General features: G+C 34.2%; 1 protein-coding gene across 1 annotated transcript; it reads left to right on the forward strand.

The window, feature by feature from the left end:
* Positions 1-884: 884 nt before the first annotated feature.
* Positions 885-12,427, forward strand: NRN1 (neuritin 1). The gene is made up of 3 exons (XM_063450534.1): positions 885-1,193; positions 6,847-6,991; positions 11,155-12,427. The coding sequence occupies exons 1-3, from the start codon at positions 1,139-1,141 to the stop codon at positions 11,387-11,389; spliced, it is 435 nt and encodes a 144-aa protein (XP_063306604.1). The 5' UTR covers positions 885-1,138; the 3' UTR covers positions 11,390-12,427.
* The last annotated feature ends 1,262 nt before the right edge of the window (positions 12,428-13,689 follow it).

Below are 13,689 nucleotides of genomic sequence, written 5' to 3' on the forward strand. Positions count from 1 at the left end.
CTTATATACAAAATAGCAAATAAATCGACATTACGTTTTACAAAGTTATCTACAATGCTTGTTAATTTGGAAGACATTCTTGTAGCCAAAAGGCATCCAGTTAAAGGAAGAGGAGGTATAATAGAACTGTACACATCTGGAACTGATAGAATTAAACATGACTGGAAAAGGTATACAGTTCAAGAGATATTTTTGGTATTCCAGAGTTGATTCAGCAATATTCGATTGTATTTACAAGTTACAAATATCCCCCCCCCCCCCTTTTTTTTTTGACAGAATTAAAAACAGCTTAAATGACAAACTGTGTCTGTTCTAGAAAAGGCTAAACTTTAAAGAATGCAACAGAGCAGTGTTTATTTTTTCTATTACATTAATTAGACTAGCATTTAGTTGACAAAGTGTGCAGTGACATATTGATTCTTGACACTATTTAACGATAAATTGATATTTATGAAATTTTCACATTCAAAAACTAGGTTACACTGAATTGTGATTTTCACCTCGTTGTATTACACCTTGTGTGATGTTACTGTGATATAGGTAGGGAAGGCAACACGGTGTATTGAGGGCTGTGAAAGCTCCTGCTGTTATAACTAACTCAGAGTGCAGCTGGACATCTTATATAGTCATATCAGGAATCCCTGTGTATATGCAATCTTGTGTATTGGCAGGGTACCCTTTCTGTACAGCAATGGCTTACTTACATGTAGTTTTAACCCATCAACCCCTGGGGAGGATGGGCTGTCTCACTGAGGTGGTGGTGGGTGCTCAGTCTGATTGCACGGTAATAAAGGATATATCTAGATAATCACAGCCTCTGATGACTGCAAATAGCTACCCCCCTTCCGAGATCCATATAAAGGCAAACGGGCAATTTCGACGAGCCTTTGCTTTCAATGTTGGCAGTGGGGTGGGGGCGGGGGCTGATCTCCGTCCTCCCCTTTGCAAATAGTATGGTCCACCCAGGCTCTTCCCTTCTTCTCTGCCCCTCTCTTCCTTCCCCTTCCCTTCTCTCTCCGGCTCTGCTAAGTGTCAGCTGCGGGAACTTGTTGGCAATGCCTAGTCTTCAATCCCCACCAAGGTTTTCCAAAGTAACTATTTAATATCTACAATCTCCAATGGTTTTATTCAATGTAGGATGGGACTTCAGTTGAACGGCAGATATATTATTCTGGTCCTTGCTGTGCAGCTAGGTGAGTGAACTGCATAATGTTAAATGGAACGTGAGATCGAACGTTGGCGAATCTATCCCTGTAGACATCAGTATCTAGTTTGTAGAATAAATGTTAAAAAAAAAACGCAGGAGAATTAATAAGGTTTTGATTCTATAGTCCTGGTAAAATGGGCTTTGTATGAAGAACTCGGTTTCCATTGTAAATCTGAGACATATTGCATTATGTAGCGTGAATTCTCCATTGCTTGCTTTAAATCTGCTTGGTGTATCTTAAAATGCTTGAAACCAAAACAAATAATCTGAGTGCATGCACTGGGTGCAGGATAAAAAACAACAGACCTTCCTAATACTGTAACTAAATCCGTGCAGATCTAATGGAAACCGGCTGTCATTACATTTGTGTAGATCTAAAGGAAATGGGGAATGGTTTACAGCCATGAATTTCTAAAGAAAAATACAAATTCATGACAAATTCATGAATACAGATCTATGGGAAATATGCAATCATTTAATTCATATAGATCTAAAGGAAATATGCATCGGTGCAACTCATGCTGATCTAAAGGAAATATGCAAAACATAAAAAATAAAAAGAGATCTAATGAAAGTATGAAAGCTAATATAAAAAAAAACAGAAACAATGTGTAGTATTGTATTTTTATAGCACATCAAAGACTCACTCAGCTAGAAAAATAAAGCTTTTTCGTGTACCGAGATTCCGTTTATTCTGTGTGCTGCAAAACAACCGACTGTCCTAAATTATACCAGTTATAGTGTCATTTTAAATGAAAGAAAATCAAATGAAAGAAAAAAAAAAAAATAAAAAAAAAATATATATATATATATATATATATTTATATATATATATATATATATATATATTATATATATTTAAATAAAAGCTTGAAAGGATCTCGGTTTTTTTTCTTCTGTAAGGTCTTATATTTGTAAGCTTAATTAAAAAATATCGTATGCTGGAATGAATTTTTGGTGCATTAAGAAGTAAAAGTAGATAGATAGACAGACAGACAGATTTTCCATAGAATTTGAATGCAATAAATTGTTAGGTTTTATTTTTTTTATTTGCTGTGTTTATGTAATTTGACCTGTGTGTACAGACTGGTATAAGGATTATAGTACGGTTTATGAATGGGCAGAGTCAGATCTTATTAGTTTTTTCCATACAGAGTGACTATGCCTTTAAAAACACTGCTCATACTTCAGTGTAAGCTATTCACTGCGACAGTAGCTGCTGGAACCCGCTATCCTTGGCACCTCTCCTCTCTAACCCTGTGACAAATGGGCCCCAGTGACAGAAGCTCTCACACTTACTAAGTACAACAATACACTTATCTGGCTGAGGAACCTGCAGGATCTTGTCTGAATTCAGTGTGTTGCCACACAGCTCTGTACATCCTTGTTGCCCAGCTGACAGAATAGAAAATATTCAATTAGCACTTCTACTAAAAAAAAAAAGTATACAAATGAAGACATGCAATTAACACAGCTCTGGTGCTTAACAAGGTAGAATCCCAGAGAATAATCCCAGCTAATGAAAGCATGGATAATAAGTGAGGAAGAATAGCTCCTTTTCCCACTTCAAGTGACTATAGATACTGTAGATGCTATTGGCTGTGAAGAAAGTATCTGGTTTTTATTCTCATCTGTACAATTCCTGTACCCTTGTGACTTTGATCTGAGGCGTTAAAATTGACTTTACACCAGTAATGGCATTAGTGACTATACAGGCAGTCAGCAACACATCTGAGAGAGCTTGTTAATTATAAAAAAAAAAAAAAAAAAAAAAAAAAAAAAGGGATGTCTGCATCTACAAGACAGTCTTATTATCTCAATACAGGGCTCACATTCTGACATGTCAATGGATTTCATTTAATGCAGAGACTTTGTTTATTCATTTTATTGCATTTTTAATCTCTCCATTTTAATGAGTTTTGCTTAATGAAACTGATTATTGTGCATATAAGCTTGAAAATAGTGTCTCTTTTTTTTTTTTAAATAAATGCATTTTATTTCGAACTATGCTTGACATGAGCAAGAATTAATTTATTTATGGATATAACTACTATAATATTAAAAAAAATGTCAATACTAGGAAAAAAATATATATCATGTGTTTTTATAATTTTAAATAGATTTTTAATTAGAAAAGTTCACAAATATATTTGTGTATACTTACCACACTTTTGAGAAGAAGAAAAAAAAAATATATATATATATCAATTATAAAACCATACATACATTCTAACAAGTATCTAAAATACATATCGATGCAAATTCACCATTCTAGAACATATGATCTTCAATGCTCTAGATTGAAAAACAATATATTTACATCCCCTCCCAGAACATATATCCATACCCTTAAAAAAGGACCCTGTGGTATACAAAGCACACCTGGGTGAACATGGGGTACACTGGGGTAACTACACAAGGGTGCATTATAATTTTCGACATTATTTGTAGACGATTGAGGTGCTTTAAAGGGTGTGTTCATCGCTGTGCTTTCTGGATACAAATCTATAGCATGATTGTCTGGTAATTATTCTGCAAAGTTATATATACCGTGTTGTTTTATCATATTATAGAATTTGAAGATGCATGGATTGATTTCATGGTGTTATAATGTATTGGTGCAACTCGTTGGTTAAAAAAAAAAATCCTTTGGCAAATAGATATTTTGTTAAGTAGGTTTGTAGAATGTTACTGTTTACTGGCTCAGATCTCACCCAGAGCAGATTCTTTTTCCCTTGAAGAGTTCTGCTTGGCAGATGTATCTTGTAGCATTATGGCTCTTTTCGTTATCAAGTGTGTGGGGTGTAGTTGAACCTGTGACAGCTTTGAATGCTGTTTGTCAGGAGACATTTGCGAATTCATTAACTATTTCATTCATAGTTTGGAGGAGTGTAGAGCAACCGCTTCATTCATGGGTATAGTGCGTTTAAATGTCCTGATTGGCAAGAGAAGAGAATCAGAGATCAGAAGAGTTAATACATGCAGTGGCACTCACCTCCTGTATTTATTGTAAGAAATATGTCTGCCACAAGGCTGCACATGCGCAGATACTGCAGAAACATTTTGTAGCAGTGATCATTTGTGCAGATAAGACAATGGTGTAAGAGCAGTTGGTGTCTCTAAAAAATAGTGTGTTTATGTGGAGCTATAATCACTTGCTCTTGACTTGCTGGCCCTGGGCTAATGGTTTTATATATATTATATTTTCCACTCCACCTACTGTAGTGTAATTAATTTGGAAGCATGGGAGTGGGGGTGGGGAGATTTGGGACTACCTTGACTTTAGAGTAAAAACCAATGCAAGAGGGTGGATCTCAGAGTACTGCAGATTCCTTTCTCTTAATTCATACATAGTAAGTGGGTGTCACCTTTCAATCTGACATCTCTCTCTTTTTAATCAATTATCAATGTGCTATGCACCATGATTTAATAAGAAGAAGATCTTTAGGTGGATTTTAGTTGTGACTTCCTTGATCTGAATATTTCTGGAGGGAGAGAGGGACGGGTTATATATTATTTCTAAGGCTAAATCTGAAAATCAAATGAGTGAGTGAATAACTTCCATTTTCTGACAAAATAAAAATAAACACAAACTATATTTTAACCTGAATGATGAAAAACACAAATCACTAAACTACAAACGACTTAGTAACAACTTGTTTTTACAAAGTGTGTGTGATTTTCTAATTAGATAACAATTCTCTGGCACTCATGTAGTTAAATTAAATGCTTTAAATGCACCATTCGTTTAATTTTAATCCACTAAACAGCAAGTAGTGAAATGTTAAACTGCAAATTGTATGTCAAAATAATCTAACAAAAATAATGTCCCACTACCAGTCTTTATGTGGTCAAATCACTGTTTAGTGAATAAACCCAGAGGTTTGTTTTTTTTTGGTTTTTTTTTCACAGACTGGCCCTAGGGACACCTTTCCCACTCTTAAAACAAAAGTCAGGAAATATATGAAATACTTAACCTTCTACCCATCTGATTGTGTTTGATCTGCCCTGTGCTCTTTTTATAAAAGATGCTGGAAAATCATGTGGTAATGCACACATGCATTTTTAATGCTAACGCTCCATCACTTACAACACTCGTTAAAAAAAAAAAAAAAGTGCTTGGAAAGAAAAATATATCAACAAATAACACAACAATAAAGATCTAACATTTAACATTTAGAGTGCCAGAGAGCTTTCCCTATTGACAATATGCAGGTGCCATGATATAGCAAAGTAAGATGTTGTTGCTTTATCTAATCAGACACCATGCACCTGTAGGCTGGCTTAGTGTCATGGGAGTGGTAGACCATAAAGTAAATCAGTCGTACACATATCTGCTGAATACTCTGCATCTGCACACAGGTGATATGTGAGTCTAATATGCAGAGCAGGCATGCAATGCAGATGGCTTACATCCTAGTCTAGAAAATGGTACCCAGCTCTTACGTGGCACACAGTTTGATCACTGCAGTATGCATGCTGTTACATTGAAATTATCTCCATCCCTCTGGAAACCAATAGAATGTTACGTCTCTTAATGTGCAATATCCGAAATAAGCTCTTAATAGAAAACTCCTTTAACAGCGACTTGGGGAACATAAAACAAAAACAACAACAAAAAAATGGTTTAATTTCACTGAAACAAAAAAAATATATATATAATAAAATAAAAAAATAAAAAACAGTTTTAATCGTCCTTTCTTAACAGTTGTGTACTTATTTTTATTTTTAAGGTCTAAGAATGTTTTATCATATTGTTTGCATTTTTGTAGTGGATTTAAATGGTTACAGTTGAACAATTTATGTATCACTTCTGTCATTTTTGTCCCCATAGACCCTGGAAGATACGAGATAAAAAGGCTCACTCTTCTATAAGAGTTTTCAAAGTAGTACACACATAACATATATTCAGATATCGACTTACTGTCTGTGTACACATTTAGCCACCCCTACTAGAAGCATTGACTGTAAAATGTATATATTTTTAAGTCCATCCTCTTAAGAGGGAGTTTTGGTCGGTATTTTGATCAAATAACCACAGCAAACTATTAGCTATTCAGTTGAGCTAACAATTCACTTATTAAACACCCTTCGAGTCATTTTATTGTGCTTTAATGTTGCATTCTTGATATGATACAGAGAACATGATGAATTGTTTGGAACTAAACCATTTCATGCTCTGAAATACTTAAAGTAAAAACTATGCTGAAACAATTGCAGTGACAGATAAAAAGAATACAGAATCGACTATGCTAAGGGTTTATTCACTAAACAGCGATTTTTTTTGTGATTCGAAACTCTAATTACAAAACTGAAGCCAAAATAGCTGATATGAAAAAATTGTACATATTTACTAAGTTTTGCAATTCCGTCATTACACTTTACTGTTTAGTGAAAAACTGCTCGATTTAACTTGATTTACAGTTTCTGCGTTTTTTTAATGGATTATATGTACAATGTTAATGTGTAGGCCAGGGGTAGGCAACCTTCAGTTGTGGACTACAACTACCATGATGCTTTGCCAGCATTATGGCTGTAAACGCATTAACGGGAGATGTAGTTCACATCTGGTTGCCTGCCCCTGGTGTTGGCTTTACTGGGAGCTGTCCTTCTGATGTGGTGCTGATCTGTGTCCCCAGCTTACCTGGTGCAGGCTGTAAGGTCAGCAGGGAAGTGCGATGCGCTCTTTGAGGGATTCTCCAATTGTATGATCACCATGGGCAAGCAAGTGGAAAGCTTTTCACACGGCCTCGACCAAGAAAAAGACATCAATACTGTTTGCACGTAAGCCTCTCTGATTTTAAGTTTACTGTTTTTGTTGTTGTTGTTGTTGTTGTTGGACAGGGTGTACTAACAGCTGATTTGATTTACCTTGATAACCATGGCCAAGCTTGGCATCCCAGATGTTTGTGAATATAAAGGCTGGCTGAGCATGATGAGGAATGCATTTCACAAACCTCTGGTGTGCCAAGGTTAACCATCAATGCCTTGGAGGGCCCTGTATTCCACCACTGGTGGCTGTCCTTGGTACTGCAGGAGCTTGTGAACTATATTTCTTCAGTGCCAATGATAACCATGGCGGGGGCCCTAAACCTTTCACCTTTCATGACTTATCTTGATACCTGGGTATGAAAGGTACGTACATGACATACTGGCCTCTCTCACTCTAAATTTCATGTTTGTCCTTGGACCATACAGCCTACTTACTATTTCGATCCAGCTGTATGGATTTTATACACTAATCTAAACAAAGCACTCGATACATTTTAAACAAGACTATGCTGTGAAATACGTGGAATATGTAGTAACATAAAATGGAGTGCAGTCACTATTTGCAGAAAGTTTGGAAATATATTGAAGGCATGTTACAATCATGTTTGAGTATTTTCAAGGGGCAAAACTGTTTGTAGCTCAGAATTTTGATATGTTTATACTAAGCAGAAGAACCTCAGCAGCTGCTTTTACGAACTAGTTGTGTATTTGTGTTTATTGTGTGTGTGTGTGTGTGTGTGTGTGTGTGTGTGTGTAAATTTATACGTGTGTGTGTTTGTGTGTGTGTTTGTGTGTGTGTGTATGTGTGTAGAAGGGTGCATGTGTGTAAATGATTGTGTGTATATGTGGGTGTGCATATGTGACTGTATTTGAGTGTCTGTGCGTATATGTGTGAGTTTATCTTCACGTGTGTATCTACTTTACAATGCAGACATCTATGTCACCAGAACATAACCTAGTAAGCATGCTTTGCCCTACATTAATTTATAGTGCAACCCCCATTCAACATCACCCACCAGTGCTATTTATTTACCTAGTACAACTAACGATATGTCAGCCTGTTTTGATATGATATGATTGATTAATATAATAATAATAATTACACTGCTCTCTTCAATCCCATTTTTTGAGACTTTGTCAATGTAAAGTTGATCAAAAGCATCTGAATCAAATCGTATTTGTACGTGAATTTTACACTTAAAGATATATTCAAACAGCCAGGATGAAAAAAAACTATTTTATAATAATTACAAAATATTAAATATAAAAAAAAAATGGTTCCTATGGAATTCCTGAAGATCACGATCATTCGATGGATATATGTGTATTTAACTTCGCATAAGTAAAAAAAAAGTAGACATTTTATGTTGCCAATTAGAAATAAAAACAAACTTATATAGAGACCTTTTATAAGATAACCTGATTGTGTTAAATGGATTCTATGGCTGTCAACAACAATTTCAACGAAATGCAAATTAAAGAGCCAGGTATTATTTTTAATAAAGTTTGTAGAAGAATTAACTAAATTGCACATTTTGGTGAGTTACAAAGTTTAACTGGGAAAGCTGCATTGTAATAAAGCAGACTTTGCTGGCTTATTCACTAAACATCGAATTGAATTGGAGATCGAATTGCAAAATGTAATCAAAAATACCTGATTTTAACAATTGTTCACTTATACTGCGCTTAAGTCGTAGTTTAGCTTATTTTTGTCTAAATGTTGCCATTTGACTTTTAATTCACTGCAGTTTTAGAATTCAGCAAATAAATTCTTGCTCAGTTGTGTTTTCCCTCCTATTCTGACTATTTTGGCCAAATGTTTATAAATGAACTCGCCAAAACTCATTGTTCACCGAATAGCTGCTTAATGGCAAAGCAAAGTCATGATTATACAAACAATTATGTACTATTTCTGCAAAATGTAAACGTGTAATGATTTTTTTTTAGATATATGTATAGATACATACATATTCATTTGTAGCTGTCAAATTAAAGCATCTAGGTTCTCTAAATGTAATTAAATTAAATTATATATATATATATATCCCTCCAAAAAAACACATACCCCAAAAAAGTCGAACAGTATGCAGATAGCATTAATTTCTACAGAACATGTAAGATACATTGTTTTCTTTTCTTTGATCGTGGAAAAAGGTTTATTGATGTGGCTTTCTAGTGGAGAATGCGATTACAGCTGTGATATCGTGAGATAGATGCTTTGGGTATTTCTGGCATCTTAATATCTCATTATTTATTACGAAATCACCAACAATGGAGTTTACAACAAGCTTTGAGTGCTCATAAATTAGATTCTGTAGGACCACTTTAGAACACAACATACAGGCGCCTGTCTGGGCAAGTAATGTGCAGATAGCTATCCTTCCTCAGTCATTTCATACAGCATAGAGAGGGCAGGGTGACAAGGGAACACAGAGACACGTGTCACATGAGAGATCAAGAGATAAAGGGAGGCACCAGCTTTAAACGTGTCCTCCCCAAGGGATTTAACACTTGCATATCAATGATGCTTGAAGATGTATTGCTTTTGGAATAGAAAGCTCCACCGGTGGCATTTGATGGGGGGCTTTTAAATCTCAATTGTTATGAACCTCAGAGACGGATAAAATTATATAAGGAATGGCAGTGACCATGACACAAAATGGCATGCAGTAAAAGAATCGATATGGTATATCTGTATGGCACAGATTAATCCATCAATCGTTTTTATATGCACACATGATATTTTATTCATTTGTCAGCACAGCACACCGTCTCTGCACGTATGTTTATGGGTATGCTTGTGTGTGTTTGTGTGTTGTGTGTGTATGTATGTGTGTATGTATGTGTGTATATGTATATATAAATATATACACACAAATATGTATTTGTACTTGGATTTTGTGTATTTTTTTTATTCTGTTTGATAGCTCAACAAATGAATTATGAATATACAGAAAATAACCTAGATCACTGATTAACGGAGGATTTTAAAGCACGAATGGTGTATTATACTTTATATCTATGCATGCATATATCCCAGTAAATATAAATATAATGTATAAATACTCTATATACACTATACAAATATAGATACATGTGTTGTGGTATATCTGTATACATTGTAGAATATCTATGTACACTATACAACATATAGATACATGTGTTGTGGTATATCTGTATACATTGTAGAATATCTCTGTACACTATACAAATCTAGATAGATGTGTTGTGGTATATTTGTATACATTGTAGAATATCTCTGTACACTATACAAATATAGATACATGTGTTGTGGTATATCTATATACATTGCAGAATATCTATGTACACTATACAAATATAGATACATGTGTTGTGGTATATCTGTATACATTGTAGAATATCTATGTACACTATACAACATATAGATACATGTGTTGTGGTATATCTGTATACATTGTAGAATATCTCTGTACACTATACAAATCTAGATAGATGTGTTGTGGTATATTTGTATACATTGTAGAATATCTCTGTACACTATACAAATATAGATACATGTGTTGTGGTATATCTATATACATTGCAGAATATCTATGTACACTATACAAATATAGATACATGTGTTGTGGTATATCTATATACATTGCAGAATATCTATGTACACTATACAAATATAGATACATGTGTTGTGGTATATCTGTATACATTGTAGAATATATCTGTACACTATACAAATATAGATAGATGTGTTGTGGTATATTTGTATACATTGTACAATATCTCTGTACACTATACAAATATAGATACATGTGCTGTGGTATATTTGTATACACTGTACAATATCTCTGTACACTATGCAAATATAGATAGATGTGTTGTGGTATATTTGTATACATTGCAGAGTATCTCTGTACACTATACAAATATAGATACATGTGTTGTGGTATATTTGTATACATTGTAGAATATCTCTGTACACTATACAAATATAGATACATGTGTTGTGGTATATCTATATACATTGTAGAATATCTATGTACACTATACAAATATAGATACATGTGTTGCTGAATGTCTATATATATATTGTAGGTTGTGATATGTATACCTATACACCTTACTCTTGGCAGTAACTGATGGGGTGAATGACTGAAGTTTAGGATGTAACTAACTTTCCTATTGCTCCCTCCCAGATACTGGGATGAATTCCACGCCTGTGCTGTCACGGTGATTGCAGACTGCCAGGATGATGCAGCAGCGATTTGGGATAAACTGAAAATGGATTCCAAAAACCTCGAAATTAAAGGCAGCTTGTTCCAACTGTGTAGTGGATCTAATGGCTCAGCCAACTCCAGACCCTTGCTACCTGCCGTCCTGCCTTTACTCATGGTGTCTCTCTCTGCTCTACTGACATGGATCTTCAACTAGACCCAAAGCTCCAGGAATCCACCATTACAATGTCCACCTGCTGGATTTCTAGAGGAAATATCTGTCAGTACTTTGGGGGACCTAGTCATTCTTCTTGACGCTGAAAATAACCATCTAGGATTGTGGAAAAGAAAAAAAATATGTTTTTTTATTATTATTAATTTTTCTTTATTTTTTTTTTTTATTTTTTTTTGCCAAATATTACCAAACAGTGAGCAACAACAGCCAAAACCGGACCTCAGCTTTACATCTTCAAATGGAAAAAAAAGAGAAAACAGAGCCCTGTTTCAGCTTCCTTTCTTGTTTTTTTTTTTTTTTGTTGTTTTTTTCGTTTATTTTTTTTTCCTTTTTTTATTTTTCTTCTTTAAAATAAACTCAGGAAAGGCCCTGGGCCAAGTAATAATAATAATAATATTAACAATAATAATAACAATTCTGAGGAAGATATGGGAGTTGGGCTCATCTCAGAACAAAACTCCAACCTAGAGAACAAGCCAAGGGATCTCTTCTACATACACAATGTACTGTAGATATTCACTTGTCAACCACCAGTGGTCCATTCCATCTTCTAATGTTCTCCATAAAACCCTAGAGCCATCTTTTCCTCATCAGCAAATACTTATGTAACCAAGAAAAAAGGATAGCTCAGAACAAAGCAATGAAAAAATAAACTTGTACATAAGGAAGGAGAACACCTATAGATTTGTACACATATGAATGAATGGGGTGGTTGGATGAAATTATGAATGGGTAAGTATGATGGATGGATTGCTGAGGGATATTAGCTTTATCTGCTGTTGCCAAGATATAATTTCATGTCACTGCCTTTATTTATCTTCTCTTGGTTTAGATGTTACACATAATTACCTAAGTATCCCACAGTGTAAACCACAAATGGGGGAAATTAAATGTAAAACCGTACAATAGTTATATGTAAAGCTAAAAATTATACAAAGTAAAAAGATTTTGACTAAATAAAAAAGAAAGAGAGCCTTGATTTTAAAATAAATAAATGTAATTTAAAAAAAAATATAAAGTTTATTATAAGCTCAAATCAGCAAAAAAAATTTGCTACAAAGTATAGTAAAAAGAGTATTAAATAAAATTATTGTTTCAAAAATGTGTGTCGATGTTCATTTAATTGTATATATTTCGTGTTTTTTTTTCTTTCTTAGATGAAAATAGAAATTATCAATATTATTTTTAAACAATATTAACTGTTCACATTTTCATCGACATATATAACAGAAATGATTAATGTTTGGCAAGCATTGTCGCTCCTTAAATATATATTTTGGCAAGTATTAATATATGTTTATGCAGCCTTGTGGTTTTATTCAGTAAAAGAGAGAGGCTTGAAAAAAAATAAAATAGTAAACTTTAAACAAAACATTACATGCAAACCAAACGAATAATTTTTGTAAAAAAATGTTGTTTACATCTTTGCCTTTTTTTGTCTGCAAATCATTTGGGATTTGTTCACTAAACATAGAAATGAAAACTGCACAATTTAAGTTAAATAGCTAAGCTTTGACTATAGCTGAGACAGATGATTTTTTTTTTCCAAATTAGCTATTTTCCTATTTCCTAAATCTTTTAATTCAGATTTTAAAAAAAAAAAAAAAATACATTGTTTAGTGAATAAACTCCATATATGTGTCACAAAGTACTCAATGTGAGCACAGAGCTACGACTTAGGATTCTGTGATCCAACCTTAGTTTCAACCTGCTTATCAAATCTCTATCATACAAAGGGGGAGGCAGCTTTTGTTGAACAAAAGGTCACTTCTATTAAGTTTGTGCAGGGGCATAGGAAGCATCCTGTTCTTGAGATCAGATGAATCGTCTCATAATTAATAAGACACCTCTGCTGAATTTGCGAGGAGACTGGGCCTATTGATTTAGCAGAGAAAAACAATCCTCTAACCTTTTCTGTTTGCAAGTGCAACCTCTTGATGTCTTCAGTAAGTATACTTGTCTGTATGTGCATTCAAAGCAACAACCCTTTATACATCCATGTTATAAAAGACATCATTAGGACACACATAGTAGAATATCATTTGATCATCTGCAATATGTGCTGTGTACCTTTGCTAAAATCCATTAGATGTTCAAATGCAGTATGCCCATTAACTCCTTAACTTCATAGCCTGCTCTCAAAAGCTGCCCCATTGTCTCTCAGTAGATACAGTGTAATGTGTAAGCACTCAACAATGCACCATAGAAGACATCATCAAATGCAGGCAGAGTACAGTTCAATACGCATTTCCCCTGAGTTTCTCATTGTAGAAATATGAGCA

This window comes from Pelobates fuscus, chromosome 4 (assembly GCF_036172605.1).
Source record: "Pelobates fuscus isolate aPelFus1 chromosome 4, aPelFus1.pri, whole genome shotgun sequence".
Classification (NCBI taxonomy): domain Eukaryota; kingdom Metazoa; phylum Chordata; class Amphibia; order Anura; family Pelobatidae; genus Pelobates; species Pelobates fuscus.

What these genes read in the sequence shown, in the direction of transcription:
- NRN1 (XM_063450534.1), top strand. Translation starts at nt 1,139, where the DNA reads ATGGGACTTCAGTTGAACGGCAGATATATTATTCTGGTCCTTGCTGTG. An exon ending in GGTCCTTGCTGTGCAGCTAG is followed by an intron (nt 1,194 to 6,846) that starts GTGAGTGAACTG and finishes CTGTGTCCCCAG; the next exon opens with CTTACCTGGTGCAGGCTGTA. An exon ending in GACATCAATACTGTTTGCAC is followed by an intron (nt 6,992 to 11,154) that starts GTAAGCCTCTCT and finishes GCTCCCTCCCAG; the next exon opens with ATACTGGGATGAATTCCACG.